The 20,305-nt window shown below is 48.3% G+C and overlaps 1 protein-coding gene across 1 annotated transcript in view; it reads left to right on the top strand.

Annotated features, from left to right (window-relative positions):
- The window catches only part of Rasgef1c (RasGEF domain family member 1C), an 80,648-nt gene extending 67,558 nt beyond the window's left edge, over window positions 1-13,090 (top strand). The window contains exons 7-14 of the mRNA XM_021177347.3: window positions 560-649; window positions 2,253-2,355; window positions 2,807-2,886; window positions 2,969-3,064; window positions 4,091-4,186; window positions 8,373-8,496; window positions 11,212-11,284; window positions 12,253-13,090. Of these exons, the coding sequence (XP_021033006.1) occupies window positions 560-649; window positions 2,253-2,355; window positions 2,807-2,886; window positions 2,969-3,064; window positions 4,091-4,186; window positions 8,373-8,496; window positions 11,212-11,284; window positions 12,253-12,277 (687 nt within the window). The 3' untranslated portion in view covers window positions 12,278-13,090. The remainder of the gene's footprint in view (window positions 1-559; window positions 650-2,252; window positions 2,356-2,806; window positions 2,887-2,968; window positions 3,065-4,090; window positions 4,187-8,372; window positions 8,497-11,211; window positions 11,285-12,252) is intronic.
- Window positions 13,091-20,305: the final 7,215 nt, after the last annotated feature.

Genomic DNA, 20,305 nt, shown 5'->3' with positions numbered 1-20,305 from the left:
GGAAGGATCCTTGCACACAATATGAGCAGAAACAAGACACAGTGGCTGTATTTAGTTCGGTCTTAGCTGGAAATACTCATGCAAATGGCTCAGATATTTTGGTTTGCTGTGCCTGCACACCATTGAACGGAAAAGCAATACAAGCTATTGGAGGGGGGGAAAGTAGTACACAAATTTGTAAATACAGAATCTATGGGTAATATTGGTTCTGTGTATATACTCATAATATTGAAGTACAGCTTCATTAATTGATGTACTTGTACATCATCTGATGCTGTGGATGGACCCAAGGACCTCCCCCCGCATCATGAGTGTGCAGTCTACTGCAGGGCTCTATACCAAACCCTCCTCTTTGCCTTCTCCTGCCACTGTGATTCTGGGGATAAGCCCAGGACCTCCAGACTCCAGGAAGAAGACCAGGAGGTTTCACATCAGATCATTGTGTTTCTGGTTGACTTCGAGATTATTCCATTGTCCGGGTTCTTTATAGTGACTATGACCTGTTTCTATGCTCTAAAAAGTTATCAGCAAGGAGACTCAGCCTGCATGTCTTTCCTAGCCCCGCTTCAGTGACAAGACGAACAACGTTGAGGCCTACGTGAAGTGGTTCAACAGACTATGCTACCTGGTAGCAACGGAAATCTGCATGGTGAGTAAAGCCAGCTTGGCCCTGCCTGCCAGCCAGAGGCTACCTGGGGATGTATCGAATCCCAACCTTCCCAAGCCCAGGGGCTTGGCTGGACCATTGTACCAGACCAGGTTCACCTCTTCCCTCAAGTGATTGTCCCCTGTAGATGGATCTCAGGGTGGATCCACCAGCCAAGTGAAAGTCTGTCTATTTGCTGGGGACAGAGGGCTGGCTACTGTGTGCCTCAGTCTGGGCCTGTCTGCCTCAGGCAGCTGGGGTGTGTACCTTACTTGGTGCTTGGAGATAAAAAGGGTCTAACCTTTAAGAACTGAGAAATTGCATGTTAAAAGTCCAGGCCAACGATGAGATTGGAAATAAATCTATTCCTAAATCTTTTCTTTATTTAATACCAGGCCCCAATTACTTTCTAAAATTTGTGTTTTCAGTGTAATCTAAAGCCATGCTGTTGTTTGCGTAGTTAGTGAATGATACTTGCAGGGGACAGCAGGTGATCTCTACAGGTTCCACTGTGTCTATTGACCTTGTTTTGCCTATTTTTGTTTATTCAGTGTTCTGAAGGATACACACAATTTTCCCCAAACCATCAATCACTGGTGCACATTTCATCTGTTATTTTCTGAATATAAAAAGATGATGGGTCAAGATTTTTAAAAAGCTGAATTCCAAAACAAGTCCAGACTAGTGGCTGCTTCTGTCGCAGGAAGCTCTGTCACCCTAGTGTTAGACACATTGTCATTGAGGTGAGGTGCCTGGCCAAACCCTGCCTGTCATCTACCCTCCCTTTAAACCAAAGGCACTGCCCTCTGGACATACATCTTCATCTTCAGGCCATGCTTCTCAGCCTTCCTAATGCTGATCCATTAATACAGCTCCTGTTGTGGTAACCCCCCCAACCATAAAATTATTTTTTTGCTACCTCACAATTATAATTTCGCTACTGTGATGAATCATGATATAAATATCTGAGATGCAGGATATGATATTTGACCCCAGTGGGTCACGACCCACAGCTTGAGAACCACTGTCCGGTTGCACACTGTGACAGACTGGCTAGTTAGGCTCACAGGATGCAGGTGCTGAGCCAGAGCCTGGGGTCAAGGGTCAATGCTCATTAGGGCTCAGCAGCTGAGAGGTGAGCAGGGCAGTGAGGTTTGTGCTAAGGGAGAAACTGACCCGTGATGTTCATAACGGACTGACGCGGTCGACTTTTCTCTAAACATCACCCGGCTCCGTCACTGTCATCGGTTAGTGTTGCTATTTGAAGGGCAGAATTGAGCCTCAGGTGGGCAGCTTTCTGCAGCAGAGAGGACTCCTTGTGGGGAGGGGCTGTGGTGGTGCACCTACAGTGTCACTTCCTGGTGGCTAGAGAGACAACGGTGTGGCTAGACAAGAAAGATGCGCCAGAATTGTACTGGCCTGAGCCTGTTCCCACATTCCCATCACTGTATGCTGCATCTGCTACAAAGGGTCCCAAGACCCTGGGCCTTGGGCTTCTCAGCTGTGGAATGGGTTCTGAGAAGAACAGGAGAGCCAGGCTGGTTGATTGGGGTGTTTGAAGAGGGAGGAACACATGCCCACTGAAGCTCGGTTGTCCTTTCCGCAGCCAGCCAAGAAGAAGCAGAGAGCGCAGGTGATTGAGTTCTTCATCGATGTGGCCCGCGAGTGCTTCAACATCGGCAACTTCAACTCCCTCATGGCCATTATCTGTGAGTGAACTTGCCCAGGCCTCGAATACCCTGTGTGAGGACCGCTAGAGAGGTGAAAGTGGACACGGCTGGCGGGAGGGGGTGCACGTCTAGGGTCTTCTCTGCAGTGAGTGGCTGTGGGCTAGGTGGCCAGCTCCAGAGGCTGATGATGGAGGTGCTCCATCTGAAGCAAGGTCAACCTCCAAGGGGCGGCGCATTTGAAGAGTCTGGGAGTGTGCACCCACAGACAGAGAGGATGGGACCAAAATAAGTATTGGTGCTATGTATGGTGGGCCCGTGTAGGTGGGTCAGTCAGAGTTACCGTGCACCCAAGTCCACCTCAGTACAGTGTACACCAGTACCCTGCCCTCTCAGCTACCCTTCAGCCACCTTCAGGGCACACCAAGGCCACTCTTCCTATGGGGCTACCCAGGCTGAAGGAGCCCGCCCGGCTCTATTTACCTTCTTCCAGCTGGCATGAACATGAGCCCTGTCTCCAGGCTGAAGAAGACTTGGGCCAAAGTGAAAACAGCCAAATTCTTCATTCTGGAGGTAAACAGGGTTGCCGGCCCAAGGGTTGTGGCCATCTGGTCCCTGAATATAGCTACCCCAATGTCTCCCTGTCTCCTTCCAGCACCAGATGGACCCAACAGGGAACTTCTGCAACTATAGGACAGCCCTGCGTGGGGCAGCCCACCGTTCACTCACTGCTCACAGCAGCAGGGAGAAGGTAAGAAAGAGCCTTCGAAGCTTAGAAGTTTCAGCCTTCAGGTGGGCCGTATCAATATACTCTTCAGCTTTCTGTCACTGTAACCAAATACCTGACACAACCAAGTTATAAAGCAGAAAGGTTCGACTTTTGCCTGCAAGCCCCAGAGGTTTCGGTACTTGATTGGTGGACTTTGTTGCTGTGGGCCTTTTATGGTTAAGACACATGATAAAATGAAATTGCTCACTTGATGGTAGGGGAGCCAAAAAGAGGAGGAAAAAAACCACCCTCAGAATTCAAAGGCACGTCCCCAGTGACTAAAGATCTCTTGCTCACTAAACTCCATCTCCTGATGTTTCCACGGCCTCCCACGAATACCTCCCTGGCTAGCAAGTTATAGTCATAGGGGCCTTTAGAAAACACATGATCCAAACTGTAGCAATCAGGAATCTGAGAGGCCAAATCACCTGGCCCAGTCCCTGCCCTAGTAAGCCTGCTGCAGCCAGGACAGTAGAAAGCCAGACAGCAAGGGCAGTAACTTCTCTCCACTGAGCATCTAGAACAGGTGGGCTCCATGATTCCCAGCCTTCCACTTAACTCTGTTGGGCTTCAGCATCGCCATCTGCCAGATTGGAAGACTGGGTCCCCGTGAGAATTCTTCACTGTTCTGTTGCACTGTGGGGCCGTAGCAGAGCCAGGTATCAAGCCCCATGCTGCACAGCTTTGAATACCTTGGCCTTATTATACTGCATCGGCTGCTTTGCTGAGCCCAGGACACAAGTGGTGCTGTGTTTTAGCCTCACGGGTACTGGCTCCCAGCTTACGAGTCAGACTCTAGGGTGGACTGTATAGAAGCCCGGCTGACACCTCTGATTGGAGAAGTCGCTTGCAACAGAGGATTTCTGCAGGGGTTTTCTCCCATCCTCACTAAGGCTGGGTGACCATGGGGCAGGGTGACACTTCATGTGCCTGTACTCTGAGTCCTGCTCTAGCTCTGTGCTACTCAGGGCTGTTCCTTTACAATGATCTGCACCTTCTCCCTTCTAGATCGTCATCCCCTTCTTTAGCCTGCTCATCAAGGACATTTACTTCCTCAATGAGGGCTGTGCCAACCGCCTTCCCAATGGGCATGTCAACTTTGAGGTGGGTCCACCAGCTTTCAATGGTACCAGTAAGTGAGACAGCTGCTAAATGTTCCCCAGCATAAACAAGGGAGGCAGCTAAAGAGATGCCGCAGCATGAAGTGAGGCAAGCAGGAGGACCCAAGTCCTGCCCCCAGAACCATGGGAAGAAATGCTGGGTTTGTTGGAACCCGTTTATAATCCCAGTCCTGGGAGGAGGAGAGACATGGATTTCTGGGTGTCTATGGACAATCAGCCTAGCTTAATTCATTAGTTCTAGGCCAGTGAGAGACTCTGTCTTTTGTTTGTTTGTTTGCTTGCTTGTTTGCTTTGTTTTGTTTTGATTTTTCAGACAGGGTTTCTCTGTGTAGCCCTGGCTGTCCAGGAACTCAGAGATCCACCTGCCTCTACCTCCCAAGTGCTTGGATTAAAGGTGTGTGCCTCCATGCCCAGCCGAGAGACGCCATCTTTTGTTGTTGTTTTGTTTTGTTTTGTTTTGTTTGTTTGTTTGTTTGAGACAGGGTTTCTCTGTGTAGCCATGGCAGTCCTGGAACTCACTTTGTAGACCAGGCTGGCCTTGAACTCAGAAATCCACCTGCCTCTGCCTCCCGAGTGCTGGGATTAAAGGCGTGTGCCACCACCGCCCGGCTGAGAGACCCCATCTTAAAAAGCATAATAGACAGTACCTGAAGTTGACCTCTGGCCTCTACTTCCCCGAGTGCACCTGTAGTAACACACACACACACACACACACACACACACACACACGAATAGACAAAAGTTGCCAGCATGGGACAGCTAGCCAATGGATAGCTAGATTCGTGGGGGCTGCAGGAGAGGCAGGGTGCAGCAGTTTACAGCCATTTCAGACTGGGGTCATCCAGGTCCCCTAGCATCAGCCAGAGGGAGAGACCAAGGCTCAGGCCAACAAACACTCCATACCGGGCACTGTTCTCAGCACAGGGAGCTGAGCCATTTTGGTCCTTGAAGAGAAATCCAACCCTGAAGATCTATAATGGCAGCTGGTGAGATGCTTCAGAGACCACACAAAAGTACATGAGAAAACCAGGACAGTTCCCAAAAAGGAGTGTCCCCAAGCTGCAGGATGGAGGTGTGAAGCAGAAACCACAGAGGGCAGAAGCAACGAGTTTCTCTCAGCTCCCAGTCTCATTAGATGTCCTTCAGGAAGTTCCTATGACCTCCTAAGCAGAGAGACCCCCCATCTGCTGGGGTTCCCACAGCAGACAAGGCATTGGTCACTCACTCCGAGAACCCGAGTTCCTGGACACTTCAGAAGAGCCCACCCACATACTAATATGGTGGATGGGCTCTGCAGACAGAGTCCAGCAAACAGCAGGACATGAAGTTCAGTGGGACCTTTCAATCTTTGGGGGGAGAGAGGCTCTTGTCTTACAGAAGGCTCGGCCCCCTCCTGGTGCCCACTTAGCCTTCTACTCTAACAAGCATAAATCCTGGACCTAGTATTTGCTCTATAGCAGTGGTTCTCAACCTATGTGTCACAGCCCCTTTGGGGATTGAACAATCCTTTCTCAGGAGTCTCCTTTAGACCACCAGGAAACTGATATTTGCATGATGATTCCTAACAGGAGCAAAATTACAGTTATGAAATAGCAATGAAAATAATTTGACGTTTGGGGCCCCACAGCATGAGGAACTGTATTAAAGGGTCGCAGTGTTAGGAAGGCTGAGACCACTGCTCTATAGGAAGCCCATTCCCCTACTTCTGTAAATGGGGCCACAGCTGTGGCTACACAGAGGTCCTGGAGGCTGTCAAGAACTCTGTGAGTGTCCCCAGCTGATGAGGACCACAACTCAAGTCTGGGTTCTTTGGCCTATACCTGCTATCTGCACAGATTCCAGGTGACACACAAGCCTGGTTGTCCCAAAGTTGGCAGATCCAGAGGACTGTCTAGGCCAGCATGTGGTCCCAGGGTCTTACCGAGGGGCCACATAGATGAGCCCAGGGACCTGAGATGGGTTTTTTTCTGTTGGTGACCCTGACAGTGAAGACTCATCATTTCCTCTTGTTGTTCCAACTGTGTGACCTTAGAGTCAGAGCTGTGGGAGACTGTGAGCCACTCATGTGACCACATGCGGAGGGAGCATGTGGTAGGGACTAGACCTGCCTACTAGGGCTGGTTGAGGGGATGAAACAGGGCAGGCTCTCCAGCCCAGACATGGCTTTGGACTTTGTCCTACCTTCTTTGCTGTCTCTGTGATAAAATACGCTGACAGAAACAAAGGAGAAAGGGTTTGTTTTGGCTTACGGTTCCAAAGGGTTGAGAGTCCATCACAGAGAGCAGAACAGGAAGCTGGCTGACACACACACACAACGTATCTGTGCTCAAGAAGCGCCATCCAAACAGCAAGGGGGACCAGGCTGTCAACCCTCCAAGGTCACCCCCAGTGACATACTTCCTCAGCAACTCTCCACCTCCCAGAGGTTTCATAACCTTCCAGCAGTGTCACCAGTTGGAGAAGAAGCCTGCTGAGGGCATTTCACAGTCAAACGTAGCTGGCTGCTATGTGTTTAAAGTCCTTTTGAAAGTTAGCAGACTTTTAAATTTTAAACACATATGTCGTCAGCCCTCTGTTTCCATGGGTTCTGCATCGGTGGATGGAAAATATTTCTTATTTACATCTGTACTGAAGACACACAGACTGGTTTGCTTGTCACTGTTCCCAGAACAATGAACACAGACTCCATTTGCATAGCATTACATCATAGTAGGTGTCAGGAGGAACCTGGAGATGGTTTAAAGCATGCAAGAGAAGCTATCTCTGTGACATGGAAATAAATACACATTTTAAAAAGGGACAAGAGGCTCTGTGGTTTGGGGTATCTTGGGTGGGATAAAGGGAGCCTAGAACCAATTGCTTGTGCATATTAAAAGATGATTCTAAGCTGTACAGCAGTGGTGCACGCCTTTAATCCCAGCACTCAGAAGCCAGGCAGATTTCTGTGAATTTGAGGCCAGCCTGGTCTACAGAGCGAGTTCCAGGACAGCCAGGACTATGCAGAGAAACCCTGTCTCAAAATAACAGCAACAACAAAAAATGATTTGAAAATACACTTAAAATTTACTTAGGGCTGTTGAGATGGCTCGGTGGATGAAGGTGCTTGCTGGCAAGCCTGTGGGCCTGAGTTCCATCCCTAAGATATACAGGGTAGAAAGATAGAACTGATTCCTGCAAGTTGTCCTCTGACCTCCACCTGTGCGCCAGTGCATGCATATGCCTACACATATGTGTACAATAGAATGTCACAGATCTTTAAAAAGAATTTACTTGGGCTTCATAGATGGAGCAGCACTTGAGAACACTGCTCTTCCACAGTCCCCCAGTTCAGTTCCCAACATCATGTCAGGAGGCTCACAACTGCCTGCAACTCCAGCTCCAGGGGTTACAGCACCCTCTGCTGGCCTCTGTGGGCATCTGCACTCATGTTCACATACCCACATGTATACACATAATTAAAAATAATGCAAATCTTTTTAAACTAGTTAATTTTTTTTTTTTTTTTGGTTTTTTGAGACAGGGTTTCTCTGTGTAGCCCTGGCTATCCTGGAACTCACTTTGTAGACCAGGCTGGCCTTGAACTCAGAAATCCGCCTGCTACTGCCTCCCAAGTGCTGGGATTAAAGGCGTGCGCCACCACACCGGGCAATTTTATCTAAATAGATTTACTGAACTGCATTTACATCACCCTATAAGTCAACCAGCCTGTGTCACTTTTTCCCAAAGAAAAACACAAAAATAAATTCAAATAAAGCTATGTGCATTCTTGCTACATTTAGACAAAGGCTGGGGGCAGCCAGGTATGGCGGCACACACCTTTTGTTCAAGCATTTTGGAGTCAGAGGCATGAGGATCTCTGTGAGTTCGAAGCTAACGTGATGTACACAGGTACTTCCAGGCCAGCCCTGGCTACGTGGTGAGACACTGTCTCAAAAAGCTGTGGGCCAATGGCTGCCACCCCTTGATGAGGATGCTGGGAGCCTGAGGTGTGACAGGTGTCCCAGATTCTAAAAGGGATAATTGGCAAGATTCTCACAGCACACTCAGCATCCTTCCTAGGTTCTGCTACCACCTATGGTCCCATGTTCCTTCTCAGATCTGCAAGAAGAGCGATGACCCAAGGAATCTTGCTCACTTTGCTCCTTTTTGTGTCTCTGTAAACCTGACAGAAATTTCTGGAACTGGCCAAGCAGGTTGGAGAATTCATAACTTGGAAACAAGTGGAATGTCCTTTCGAGCAAGATCCGAGTATTACCCATTACCTGTACACTGCCCCCATCTTCAGCGAAGACGGTAAGGTGGGCCCATGGCCTCGACACCCAGGCAATAGGACTGTCCCATGGTCTCTTAGTCACTATGCAGGGACACCAGGGCTGGAGTACATCTCACACATACTTGCTGGGCCCAGCGTGGAATAGAGAAGGTATATATTCCCTTATCTGAGAAGCACCCAGTTGCACACTCCTAAGGAGTACAAGACCAACTCAACAGCTTGCAGGCTAGCTAGCACCTCAAGGACCCCTGAGTTCAATTCGTCCCTGAACATGGTTTGATTATTGTTGGCCATTCTAAACATGAGCAGCCTGTCCATCTGCCATGAGCATGCTGTGTTACAAGAATAAGAGAGGATGGTTGTCTTTCCACAGTGTCAGAGTCCTAAACAATATGGGAGAGAAGTAGAGTAGGGCATAGCTCCGCTTCAGCACCAACGCCCTCTGGTTTCCTCATTAATAAAAACTTAGCGGGGGTGAGCACTAGGGTTCACACGAGGAGACCTGAGTGCCGGCTTGGGTACGGGTTTTCCACAGATGGTGCATGTGTGGTGGGTGTGATCTGCACTGGCACGAGACATTGATTTCTGGAAACTGTGGAACCCACGGCCTCATGCCCCACTGGGCAAGTGTTGTAACACTGAGCTATATCCCCAGCCCTCTTCTTTATTTTTGAATTCGAAGCAGGGTCTCACTAAGTTGCCCAGGATGACTTTGAACTCATTTTGTAGCCCAAGCAAACCTGACCTTGTGGTCCTTCTCCATCAGCCCCCAAAGCAGCTGAAATTACAGGCTTGGAACACCAGGTCTAGCTTGTAAAACACACTGACTTAGCTGCAACAGTTTCACTTTGCAGGGCTTTATTGGACCATAACCCAGGAAGCTTCTGTGATGACAAAGAGGTCTTGGTTTGGGGTTTGCTTGCTTCGCTCTTTGTGGTTGCCTAGATAATTGTTTTCTTTTGTTTGTTGAAGTAGAACCTCACTATGTAGCTCAGGTTAGCCTAGAACTTACATAGCCTGGACTAACTCCAAACTCACACTCGGGTCCCCCAGTGTTGGGATTATAGTCAGAGTGCCCAATGGACCAAGAGCTTCTTATAAAACTAAGAACCATTAACATTATATAACCAAGAAATTGCACTCCTGGGCATTGACTTATTTTAGATAAATGATATCCATGCTCACTGAGACACAAACAAACAACAGTCAAGTATCCGTAAGTTTCCTTTGTAACCACCTCAAACTGAAAACAACCCCAGTGTCTGTCAGTGGGTGAATGGTTAAATGAACTGTGATATGCCCCTACATGCCACCTACGGATGAGTCTCCAGTCTATCCATACATATACATATACATATACATATACATATACATATACATATACATGTATATGTATATATATATATGTGTGTGTGTGTGTGTGTATATATATATATATATATATATATATATATGACTATAATTTTCTTCAAATTACTAAAGAAAGAAATGGAGGCCAGGCATAGTGGCGCACGCCTTTAATCCCAGCAAAGGTAGGCAAAGGCAGGCAGATTTCTGAGTTTGAAGCCAGCCTGGTCTACAGAGTGAGTTCTAGGACAGCCAGGGCTACACAGAGAAACCCTGTCTTGAAAAACAAACAACAAACAAACAAACAAACAAGAAAGAATGGGGAACAGATTAGTGATTGTCAGAAGAAAAGGGAGAGCAGCTGGGATGTAGCGTGATGGTAAAATGTTGCCCTGGGTTCAATCCCCAACATCACAGAAAGAAAAGAGGGAGGGGAGTATAGGGGTGAGGAGGGTAAAGGAAAACCATGGGGCAATGAAGGAAGTGGCTGTGACTCTAAACAGGCACTTTTGCCATGGATGCTCTGGTCCTTATGGAAATGTCCTGTGCCTAAACTCCGCCCATGTCATTGTCTTAATTATGAACTGTACCAGGGTACTTCAATTCATGATGGAATTGCATCCCTGTAAACCCATCCTACGTTGGAAATACCATTAGTCAAAAACACAGCTCTAGTACCCTAGCCTACAGATTGTCACAGCTTGGTCCAGCCTGCTGCTCATGTGCTTAGAATGTTCACGGTCCAGTAGAGCACAGTCATCTAACACAAAGGCAGCTTTTCCTTTTTGAGCTTTGTTTTGTTTTGTTTGAGACAGGGTCTCACTATGTACCCCCAAATGCCATGCAACTTTCTCTGTAGACCAGGTTGGCCTTGAACTCACAGAGATCCGACTGCCCCTGTCTCCCAAGTGCTGGGATTAAAGTTGAGCCACCATGCCTGGTCTAACATAACACATTATATCACTACATATGGAATAGCCCATGTTGTTTATTAAATATGATACACTGTATATATTGGAGTCCCATGGCTGATAGAAAGTGGCTGCAGCCCACAGAGAGGAGTGCACTTCTTATGCTAACCAAGGGAAAACTCCAAATTCAAATTTCAGACTGTGTTATCTTCTAAATGTGTCACTTTACAGCATCATGAGGAGAAAACCTGAACATTAAACCATCGTGAGTGAAGGACGTGTTTTGCACATGGGCACTGCTGGGGGAAACTGGGTACAGGAGCCATGGGATCTCTGCGTGTTATTTTTTAAAATGGCCTGTGGATCGTGACCTCCAAATGAGACGTTTAATTCACAAACGAAAGGTCAAGTTCTGGGTAAAGAAGGAGTTGTGGTCACCCACCGTCAGTGCATAATTTCATTTTCGTTTTGGTTCAGGTCTGTATTTGGCTTCCTATGAAAGTGAGAGCCCAGAGAGCCAGACAGAAAAGGAGAGGTGGAAATCTCTAAGGTGGGTCTGTGATCCAGGAAGGGGCGTGCAAGATGGCTGGAGGGGGACAACTGGGCTGCTTGAGGCCGGGAGGAGGTGAGGGGCTTGGAAGGTATTGGCTTGTTAGGCTCCTCCCTGTGAGGAGGGAAGAGGAACAGGCCGGGGACCAGAGGGATCAGGGCAGAACCCAAGTATTGGAAGGAGATTGAGCCGATGACCCCTAGTGCCTGGTTGCATCTCTGTGGGATGGTCAGGATGCATATCCCAGGGCCCAGACTGACTGACTGACTGACTGACTGACTGACTTTGTTTATTTGGTTGGTTGGTTTTGGTTTTTCAAGACAGGGTTTCCCTATGTGGCCCTGGCCATTGTGGAACTCACTCTGTGGACCAGGTTGGCCAAGATTCACCTGCCTTTGCCTTCTGAGTACTGGGATTAAAAGGCATGTATCACCATTGCCTGGCTCTAGTCTGTATTTTTATGCCAAAAATAACAGATATGCACATGCATACACACACACATACACAGGCACACTACACACACATGCACACACACAGGCACACTACACACACACACAAGCACATACACGGGCATGCACGCACACACATTGCACACACATGCACACACACACTGCACACACACCAGCACACACACACACACTGCATACACATGCACACACACACTGCACACACACACACACACTGCACACACACTGCACACACACCAGCACACACACACACACACACTGCATACACATGCACACACACACTGCACACACACACACACACTGCACACACACTGCACACACTACCTCCTGTTTGTTCAGCATGCTAACACAGCCAGATGGAAGCCCAAAGCAAGCAGTGAGCTTAGAGAGCTAAGCTGAAAGCATTTGCCACCTCTCTCATGCTGAGAAGGTGGCCTCTGGTGAAGCATCTTGGCCACAGGGAGGGTCTCACCTTACTCTCCTATGTGTTTAAATCTGCAGATCTTCTATTCTGGGGAAGACATGAGAAGCCCTGACACAGAGGAAGAGAAAACAACGGAGCTGACACAGGCAGTCCCAACCCTGTCACAGACAGCCCAACAGGTGGAGGTTGACGCAAAGCCTCATTACTTTGCAAACCAGATGCTGTGGCCTGGTACCTGCCACAAAGGCCATGTGGGCTCAGGAAACCTTTCTTGGGACCTCAGCCCTGGCTGACTTGGCAGGGCCTCCAAAAGCATGGGTGACATGCCTTGGGCAAACATTGCCTTTATGACCAAGTGGGTCACATAGTCAATCTGTCCATTCTGGACAGGGACACAGCACTACCCGGAAGGCTGGGTGACTGCAATCACGTGATCTTGTTGAGTGCCGTGTGCTATGGAGAGTAACACCACTGTCTGTCACCAGGTGGCTTGAGAGCCTCTGTAACTGCAGCAGGCATCGTGGTGCAATATGAGGTGTCCCTGCACCAGCCCAGAGCCCATGCTAGCCCCTGGCATTCTGCTGAGGGGCCCCAGTCCTGTCCTTCCCAGAGGACTTGTTTCTGCAGTCACCATCTCCTTCTGCATCCTGCTGGTATCAGGATAGCCCTCTGGCGACAGCTGTGAAACAAGTCACTGAAACAAGCCAGAGTCATGGAGTCGGCAATGTGTATATTACGACCTGCTGCCTAGCTCCCTTGTAAACTTTAGAGTCGGAGTAAACACATGTTTGTACGCCCGTCCTGCACATGCGTCTCCATATGTCTGATCCTTAGGCCCAAGATGAACTTCAACAGAGCAGGGTGCGGGGTTCCCAGATTGTCCCCGGGAATGTAGTAATATACTTTCGGAACAGGAGGTGAAGCTGGAAGATGGCTCTCTCTCGATGAAGTACCAACATGAGGACTTGAGGTTGGGTCCCCAGCACCTGTGTAAAAGCCAGGTGTTGGAGCAAATCTGTAGACCTGGTGTTGGGTGGGCAGAAACGCACAGCTCCCTGGAGCTCGCTAGCTAGCCAGTGACCAGTTATGGAGCTCAAATGAGACCCTGTTTCTGTCCCTGTCTCCTGACCACACAGACAACTTCAGGGGCCTGTGGGGAATCCTTAGAATTCTGAAAGGGTTCTGCCAGCATGCGGCCAAGATGGTCTTCTCTGCCTCCTGCAACTCCTCCCCCACCCCCTGCCCAGGTCCCCTGGAGTTGGGGCATGCATCAGCCCTTGGGCCTTTGTTGCACCCGCTGACTTGTCTGCATCTAGCCTTCCGTGAACTCTGCCCAAGTGTCACTGTTTATAGTGTACATTGACACATTCCAAAGATGTGGCTTTGACAGGGTGTCAGTCACTGCTTAACCATTTGACAAAATACTTGAAGAAGCTAACTCAATGAGGAGGTCTGGTTGGGTCACAGGTCCAGAAGGCCAGGGACACGGCACCTGAATTGACTCAGCTCTGGGAAGTGTCTTGCTGTGACATGCGGGGCAGGTTGCAATGATGGAGGATTCCGAGAGTAAAGGATTGCCAACTCTACACAGTGCCCGAGAGAGTTCCTCCCCAAAATCACCAAGAGGCCTCACAGAGAGAGTCGTACCCTTGACTCCCACAGAGACCGAATTAGGATGTTCCTCTTAAAGCTCATGGCCTTGCTGGGGGGTGGGGGGTGGCACACACCTTTAACCCAGGCACTCAGGAGGCAGAAGTAGGCAGATCTCTGTGAGTTCGAGGCCAGCCTGATCTACAGAGCAAGTTCCAGGACAGCCAGGGCTACACAGAGAAACCCCCGTCTTGAAAAACAACAAAACACAAAACAAAAAGGTAGCTTTACACTCTGCAGTGCCAACATCCAGGTACCAAGCCTCTAACCCACGGAGCTCTGGGTGGTAACACAGTAGCCAAACCACAGTGGAGAGATGCCACCAAAATTACAAATGTTTGCTGTCTGTGGCTGCCACCTCTAGTGAGTGAGTCATCTGGCCACTAGGCTCACAGACTTTTGCTGCAGAGCTGTTTGAGAGAGAAAAGATTGGAACCAGACCAGCATTCCTAAATAAGAATCTAAACTCGGCTGTCATGGGGCCCAGCCTCCACAGCTGCACTAAGGGTGCTTTGGGCCCTGATAAGAAGAAATTCCCATGACCCCCAACGGTGGCTGTGGCTAGCCATACCCCACCAGCATGGCTCAGGAGTCCCCTAAGCTCCACCAGCATTATGTTCCTACAGCAAGGTACGTGCCACCAAGCCAATGAGAAGGCTCAACACTCCAACACAAGAAAATGAAGCCTTGGAGAGAGAGTGGGCTGGCAGCAAGAGAGGAGCTGGGGGTGGGGCAAGGGAAACAACAGGGCACCAGGAGAAGCCTCAGTAAAGAGTAGGCTGGCAGGAGAGGCGCTCCTGTAACTGCAGAAGGCCTCTGTGGAGTAGAGATAAGGGAGAAAGCCGGGAGACAGGAAGTAGAGGCTTTTGTGACAAGCTTTGCAACACGCTCTGAGTTATTATAAATAATACTTGGACAAGAACTGAATCTCTAAGCCAGATGGGGTTGTGGGCCTGTGACCCTAACACTCGGTTGGTTAGGCACAAGGATCAACAGTCCAAGGCCAGCCTGGGCTACATACATAGCAAGACCATATCTCAAAAAAACAAACAAACAAACAAAAAAACCCTTTCTCCCTCCAGTCCCTTGGGGCTGGGGTATGGATCTCAGTGGTAAATGACTTACCTACAATGTTCAAAGTCCTGAGTTCAGCCCACAGCACTTCAAAAGCATTCTAATAATTTGAAATGAGGGTTCCCACTTCGATGCGCAGAACAAAGAGCCTGTGGTCTTGCCCAGAGCCACATGCTGTTAGAAAAAGCTCTGTGGATAAGGTTCAGAGTGAAATAACATATGTGGTGAAAATGACTTCTTCTAAATCCTCTAGAAATTATCTTACATCATGGAGCAACTCAAGAAAGTTTACTCAGGGAAGTCTGCGGTTTGGAGATGGATCCGTGTATAAAGTATTTGCTGGCCAAGCACGAGGACCTGAGTTCACATCAGCACCCATGTAAAAAGCCAGGCATAGCAGCACATATCTGTGCACACCAGCACCAGAGGAAAAGAGACGGTCAGGTCCCAGGAGCCCACTGGCCAGACAGTTTAGCCAAAATGATGAACTCCAGATTCAGTGAAACACCGAAACACCCTGTCTCAAAAAAAAAAAAAAAAAAAAGGAAATGGAAACCAGGCAGTGGTAGTGTTCATCTTTAATTCCAGCACTGGGGAGGCAGAGGCAGATGAGCTCTGAGTTCGAGTCCAGCCAGATCTACAGAGTGGGTGCCAGGATATCCAGGGCTACACAGAAAAACCCTGTCTCAGAAAGTCAAAATGAACAAACAAATAAAAAACCCTGTCTCTAAAAACCAAAATATATAAATAGACAAACAAACAAATATGAACAAAGCAGAGACTAACAGAAGACATCAAATGTTGACATCTGCACTCCATTCTCATGTACAAGTACACCCAAACACACATATGCATCCACATGCATACACCACGCTCACACACACACACACACACATCAAAACAAAAGAGACAAGAAAATTTACTAAAACTGTGTAAACTATGAGTCTTGTGACATTTGAACCGTGACCACTTCCTCTCACGAGGAACAATACAAGTCAACTCCAAAGGGCACAGCCAAGAACACACAGGCCCGACAGGATTCAGCCCTACAAAGAAGAGAGGCTGCCAGGCTCTCCCACTGGGGGTCCAGCTCTGTGTCACTAAGGTGCAGCCTCGACTGAGCACAGCAGAGAGGTAAGGAGCCCTTCCTGCACACAGCCCCATGCACAGAGAGGAGATGGTCCTCGCTGCTTCCTCTGGGAGTGTCAGGGGCCCTGCTCACACTCACAGTAGCTCACCCATGTGGTGGAAATACCTTGCTGTGGAGAAAGGAAGGAAGAGAGGGAGGGAGGGAGGGAGGGAGGGAGGGAGGAAGGAAGGAAGGAAGGAAGGAAGGAAGGAAGGAAGGAAGGAAGGAAGGAAGGAAGGAAAGAGACAGAAAGATGTCCCATCTAGTACTCAACGCAAAAAGCAAGGGTGTCACCCTGAGAAAGGGGACCATGGGCAAGCTGTAAGACAGACGTCTCTTAAACTCTTCAAAGACTACTTCAAACCTAAGGATAATTTCAAAACCACTAAAGATCTCAGTAGCAAGAAATTAATAGAAGGCCACAGCTACAAAATCCCAATAAGCTAAGCTGTAAGGCAAACAGCTTACCAAAGCAAATCACTGAAAAACAATGTAAGCCACAGGGAGCCCTCCTGGGATCAGAACAGCCTGCCCCTGGGACAGAGCCTGCACTTCAGCTGTCAGCCTTTGCAGCAATCCACGCCCCCGGACATTGTTGTGAACACTAGACCTGTTAGACTTCAGTGAGCTGGAGTGTAGCAGCTAGATGCGATACCAGCAAAGGCAGACAGCTAATGGAGGGATGGGAGACAGTCACAGGGCTCACTGGGCAAGCCATTGTCCTTTCAGACTGACCACATACATGCCCAGGGCCATACTCTAAATGCCCAGTGCCCAAGTTAAAGTTAAAAGACATGAGTTCAAAATAAAACAGAACAGAAATCCCATGACATGTATGGGTGGGGTGGGGTGGGGTGGGGTGGAGAAAGCAACAGAAACCACTGAGAGGAAGGTGCCAGCTGTCATGTATATGTTGAAATAGCCACTGGAGATCATACTTGAGAAATAACGGAAAGTCTGGTAGCAATAAAGATTTCTTTTTTGTTTGGTTTGGTTTGGTTTTGGTTTCGGTTTTGGTTTTTCCGAGACAGGGTTTCTCTGTGTAGCCCTGGTTGTCCTGGAACTCACTCTGTAGACCAGGCTGTCCTTGAACTCAGAAATCTGCCTGTCTCTGCCTCCCAAGTGCTGGGATTAAAGGTGTGCACCACCATGCCCGGCCTAAAGGAGATTTCTTTAAATGTTGTTGGAGGTGGGCTGGAGACATGGCTCGGAGGGTAAGAGCACTTAACTTGCTGATTTTCCAGAGGACCCTGGTTTGATTCCCACTACTCCCATGGTGGCTAACAACTGAGTTTAATTCTAGTTTCAGGAAATCAGATGCCCTCTTCTGGCTTCTCACTGCATTTAGGTGGTACACAGGTAAAAACACCCATACACATAAACTAAAATTTTAAATTAAAACAAATGTTACTGGAGATTGGATGGTTACTTTATAGCAGAGCTGAATTGGTGAGAGAAAGAATCAGAAATCCTGGAGTTGGAAAAATAGAAGGGTACCGAGCATACTATTTGAGAAACAGGGGGAAAAAATCAAGAATAATGAACAGACTCTCATAACAACATGTGACACCATTCTTCACTTCACTGGGATAAACATAATGGGAATAGCAGAAAGGGATAGCAAATAGCAGGAAAATTATATCATAGATGAAATAATAGCCTGAAACTGACAACATCGATGCACATGTCTAAAAGATTCAACAAACTCCACCCAGGATAGACCCAAAAGGCATAAGACACAACACAGGCAGACAGATAGACAGACAGACACACACAGAAGACAGAGAGAGAACAGATCACACAGGGACACATGCATACATACACATAGAGGGGGGAAAGAGAGAGAGAGAGAGAGAGAGAGAGAACACACAGAGCACATACAGATACATACAGGAACACACATGCACATTCATGTGTGTGTGCGTGCGTGCACATACACACTGTAGCAAAAGTACTAAACAGAAAAAGAAAGGTTTCAAATGAAGCAAGATAAAAGCGACTTACCATCTACAGGAGGACTCCAATAATATGGATGGCTGTGATATAATCATATTAGAGGCTGTATGGCCAGAGAGACAGGCTGGAAGATGCTGGAGTTGGGGAGTGGCCTCTGGTCAAACGTGTGACAGTGTGAGGGTGTGCTCCTCGGCTGTCTGTCACTGTGACAACATGCCTGAACTAAACCAGCCATCAGGAGTGAAGCCTTACTTTGGTTTGCCTCCGAGATTCAGATATGGCTCCTTGGCTCCTGTAAAAAGACAGGGTCGCAGCAAAAGCACGCAATATGCAAAAACTCACAGGCATAAGTTCCTTCCAAGTTGGCCCTACCTCCTAGAGGTTCTGCCACCTCCAAGAACACTACAGGCTGGCAGCCAAGCCTTTGGGCCTCTGGGAGGATATTGTGGCTTGTAGGAAATATCCCCTGTAGACTCACATGGTTCCCTGTTGGTGAGATGTTGTGGGGGTTGTGAGATCTTTAGGAGGTGGGGCCTAGCAGGTGGAGGTGAGTCACTGGGGGACCGGCTTTGAGGCTCATAGCTTGGCCCTGCTCTGGATCCCTCTGTGTTCCTACTGTGTTCTGGCCACCCCAATACCATGCCCTCCCCGTCATGGTGGTCAGTATCCTCTCAAACCGCAAGCCAAAATCCTTCTTCTATTTAGATATTTCGTTCAGGTATTTATCCCAGTGATGGAAGCCAGACAGGTAGCTGGTGTGTGCAGAGGACTCGGCTCTCACCTTGTGGGTCTTTGAGAGCTATCACGATTTGAGTGTGAAGCGTCCCTCCTGGGCTCATGTGTTTGAACACTTGGTCACCGGCTGGTGGTCCTAGTTCGTGAGGATATAGAACCTTTAGAAGTGAATCCTTGGAGACAAACCTTGAACACTGAACGGGATCTCTGCCTGAGCCTCTGCTGTCATCACCGTGAACTTTACCATGTCTTCCCCAGTAGGATGGAATAAGACGATGGTCAGAATAAGTCTTTCTTGCCGGGCGTGGTGGCGCACGCCTTTAATCCCAGCACTCGAGAGGCAGAGGCAGGCGGATTTCTGAGTTCGAGGCCAGCCTGGTCTACAAAGTGAGTGCCAGGACAGCCAGGGCTATACAGAGAAACCCTGTCTCGAAAAACCTAAAAAAAAAAAAAAAAAAAAGAATAAGTCTTTCTTTATGTAAGTCACTTCTGTTCCATATTTTGTAGCGAGGATATAGGAAAAGTACCTCAGGGGCCATTGAAGAGTCATAGTTTCTGACAATTCTGTTATTTTGTAGAAAGGTGGTCAGTGTGTCAGGTGAACATGGTGAAGCCAGCAGGAGACAGCTGCATGAGAAGGAGACAGCATGGCCTTAATTATTAATATTTTATTTTTAGTTGAAATATGGTGGGTATATGAGTGCAGTACCCACAGAGGCCAAAAGAGGGTGACATATCCCCTAGAGCTGGAGTTACAGGCTGCTGTTAATTGCCTCAGTGTGGATGCTAGGACCAAGGTTTTAGATGTGAAGAGATACTGCAAATAGCTTTCCCAAATAGCTACCTCTCCAACCAATCCCTTATTGGTGCTTTTCTGTGGAATGTCTCAGGCACCAGAGACATATGCCCTCTGTTGTTGGTTTTTTTTTTTTTTTTTTTTTTTTTTTTGCCAAATTTCCAATAAAGAGGCCAACCCATAAGCGGTAGCTTACAGATTGATTTTCTTTTTTCTTTTCTTTTTTTTTTTTTGCATTGCATTAAAATGATATCCTGATTGCTGAGGTCTGTGTGGCTTCACCAAGTCTATGCCCCTTCTTTTTTATTTTTATTTTTTATTTTTTTAAACTATGGTTATTTGCTATGGAGGCTTGCAGAGTGAGCAGTCCTACGTGGAGCCACCAGGAGGCGCCCTCTCCCCATCGCCCCCTACACAGCTCCAGCACAAGCTTGGGACATGACCAGACAGTAGCTCCACACTGGGCCCAAACCTAACCGCCCCCCCCACCCCCCCCACCCCCCGCGCGCGCCCCCACAATGTCCTGGAATCTATTCCCTCCTTCCTACCTTGCCCTTCCTGAGACCTGGTCTTACTGCCCAATCTCCTGGGGAGATCTTTCTCCCTGCTTGCTTTTAGATTTGGCTTCACAGCTGGAGGGCCCGCTGTAAAATGAAGGCTAAACAGTGACAGCTGATGGAAGTACTCCTTGCACACTAACTTCTTTCCTGAACTTTCTGCAGGGAGTGTATGTGTGTGTGTATGTGTGTGTGAGGGGTGCTGAATGTGTGGAGACTATGATGTCTGCCTG

The sequence above is a fragment of the Mus caroli genome, unplaced genomic scaffold (genome assembly GCF_978045245.1).
Source record: "Mus caroli unplaced genomic scaffold, Mus_caroli_1 scaffold_13, whole genome shotgun sequence".
NCBI lineage: Eukaryota > Metazoa > Chordata > Mammalia > Rodentia > Muridae > Mus > Mus caroli.
Note: the sequence above shows the minus strand (reverse complement) of the source record. Positions and strands in the feature narration are given on the sequence as shown.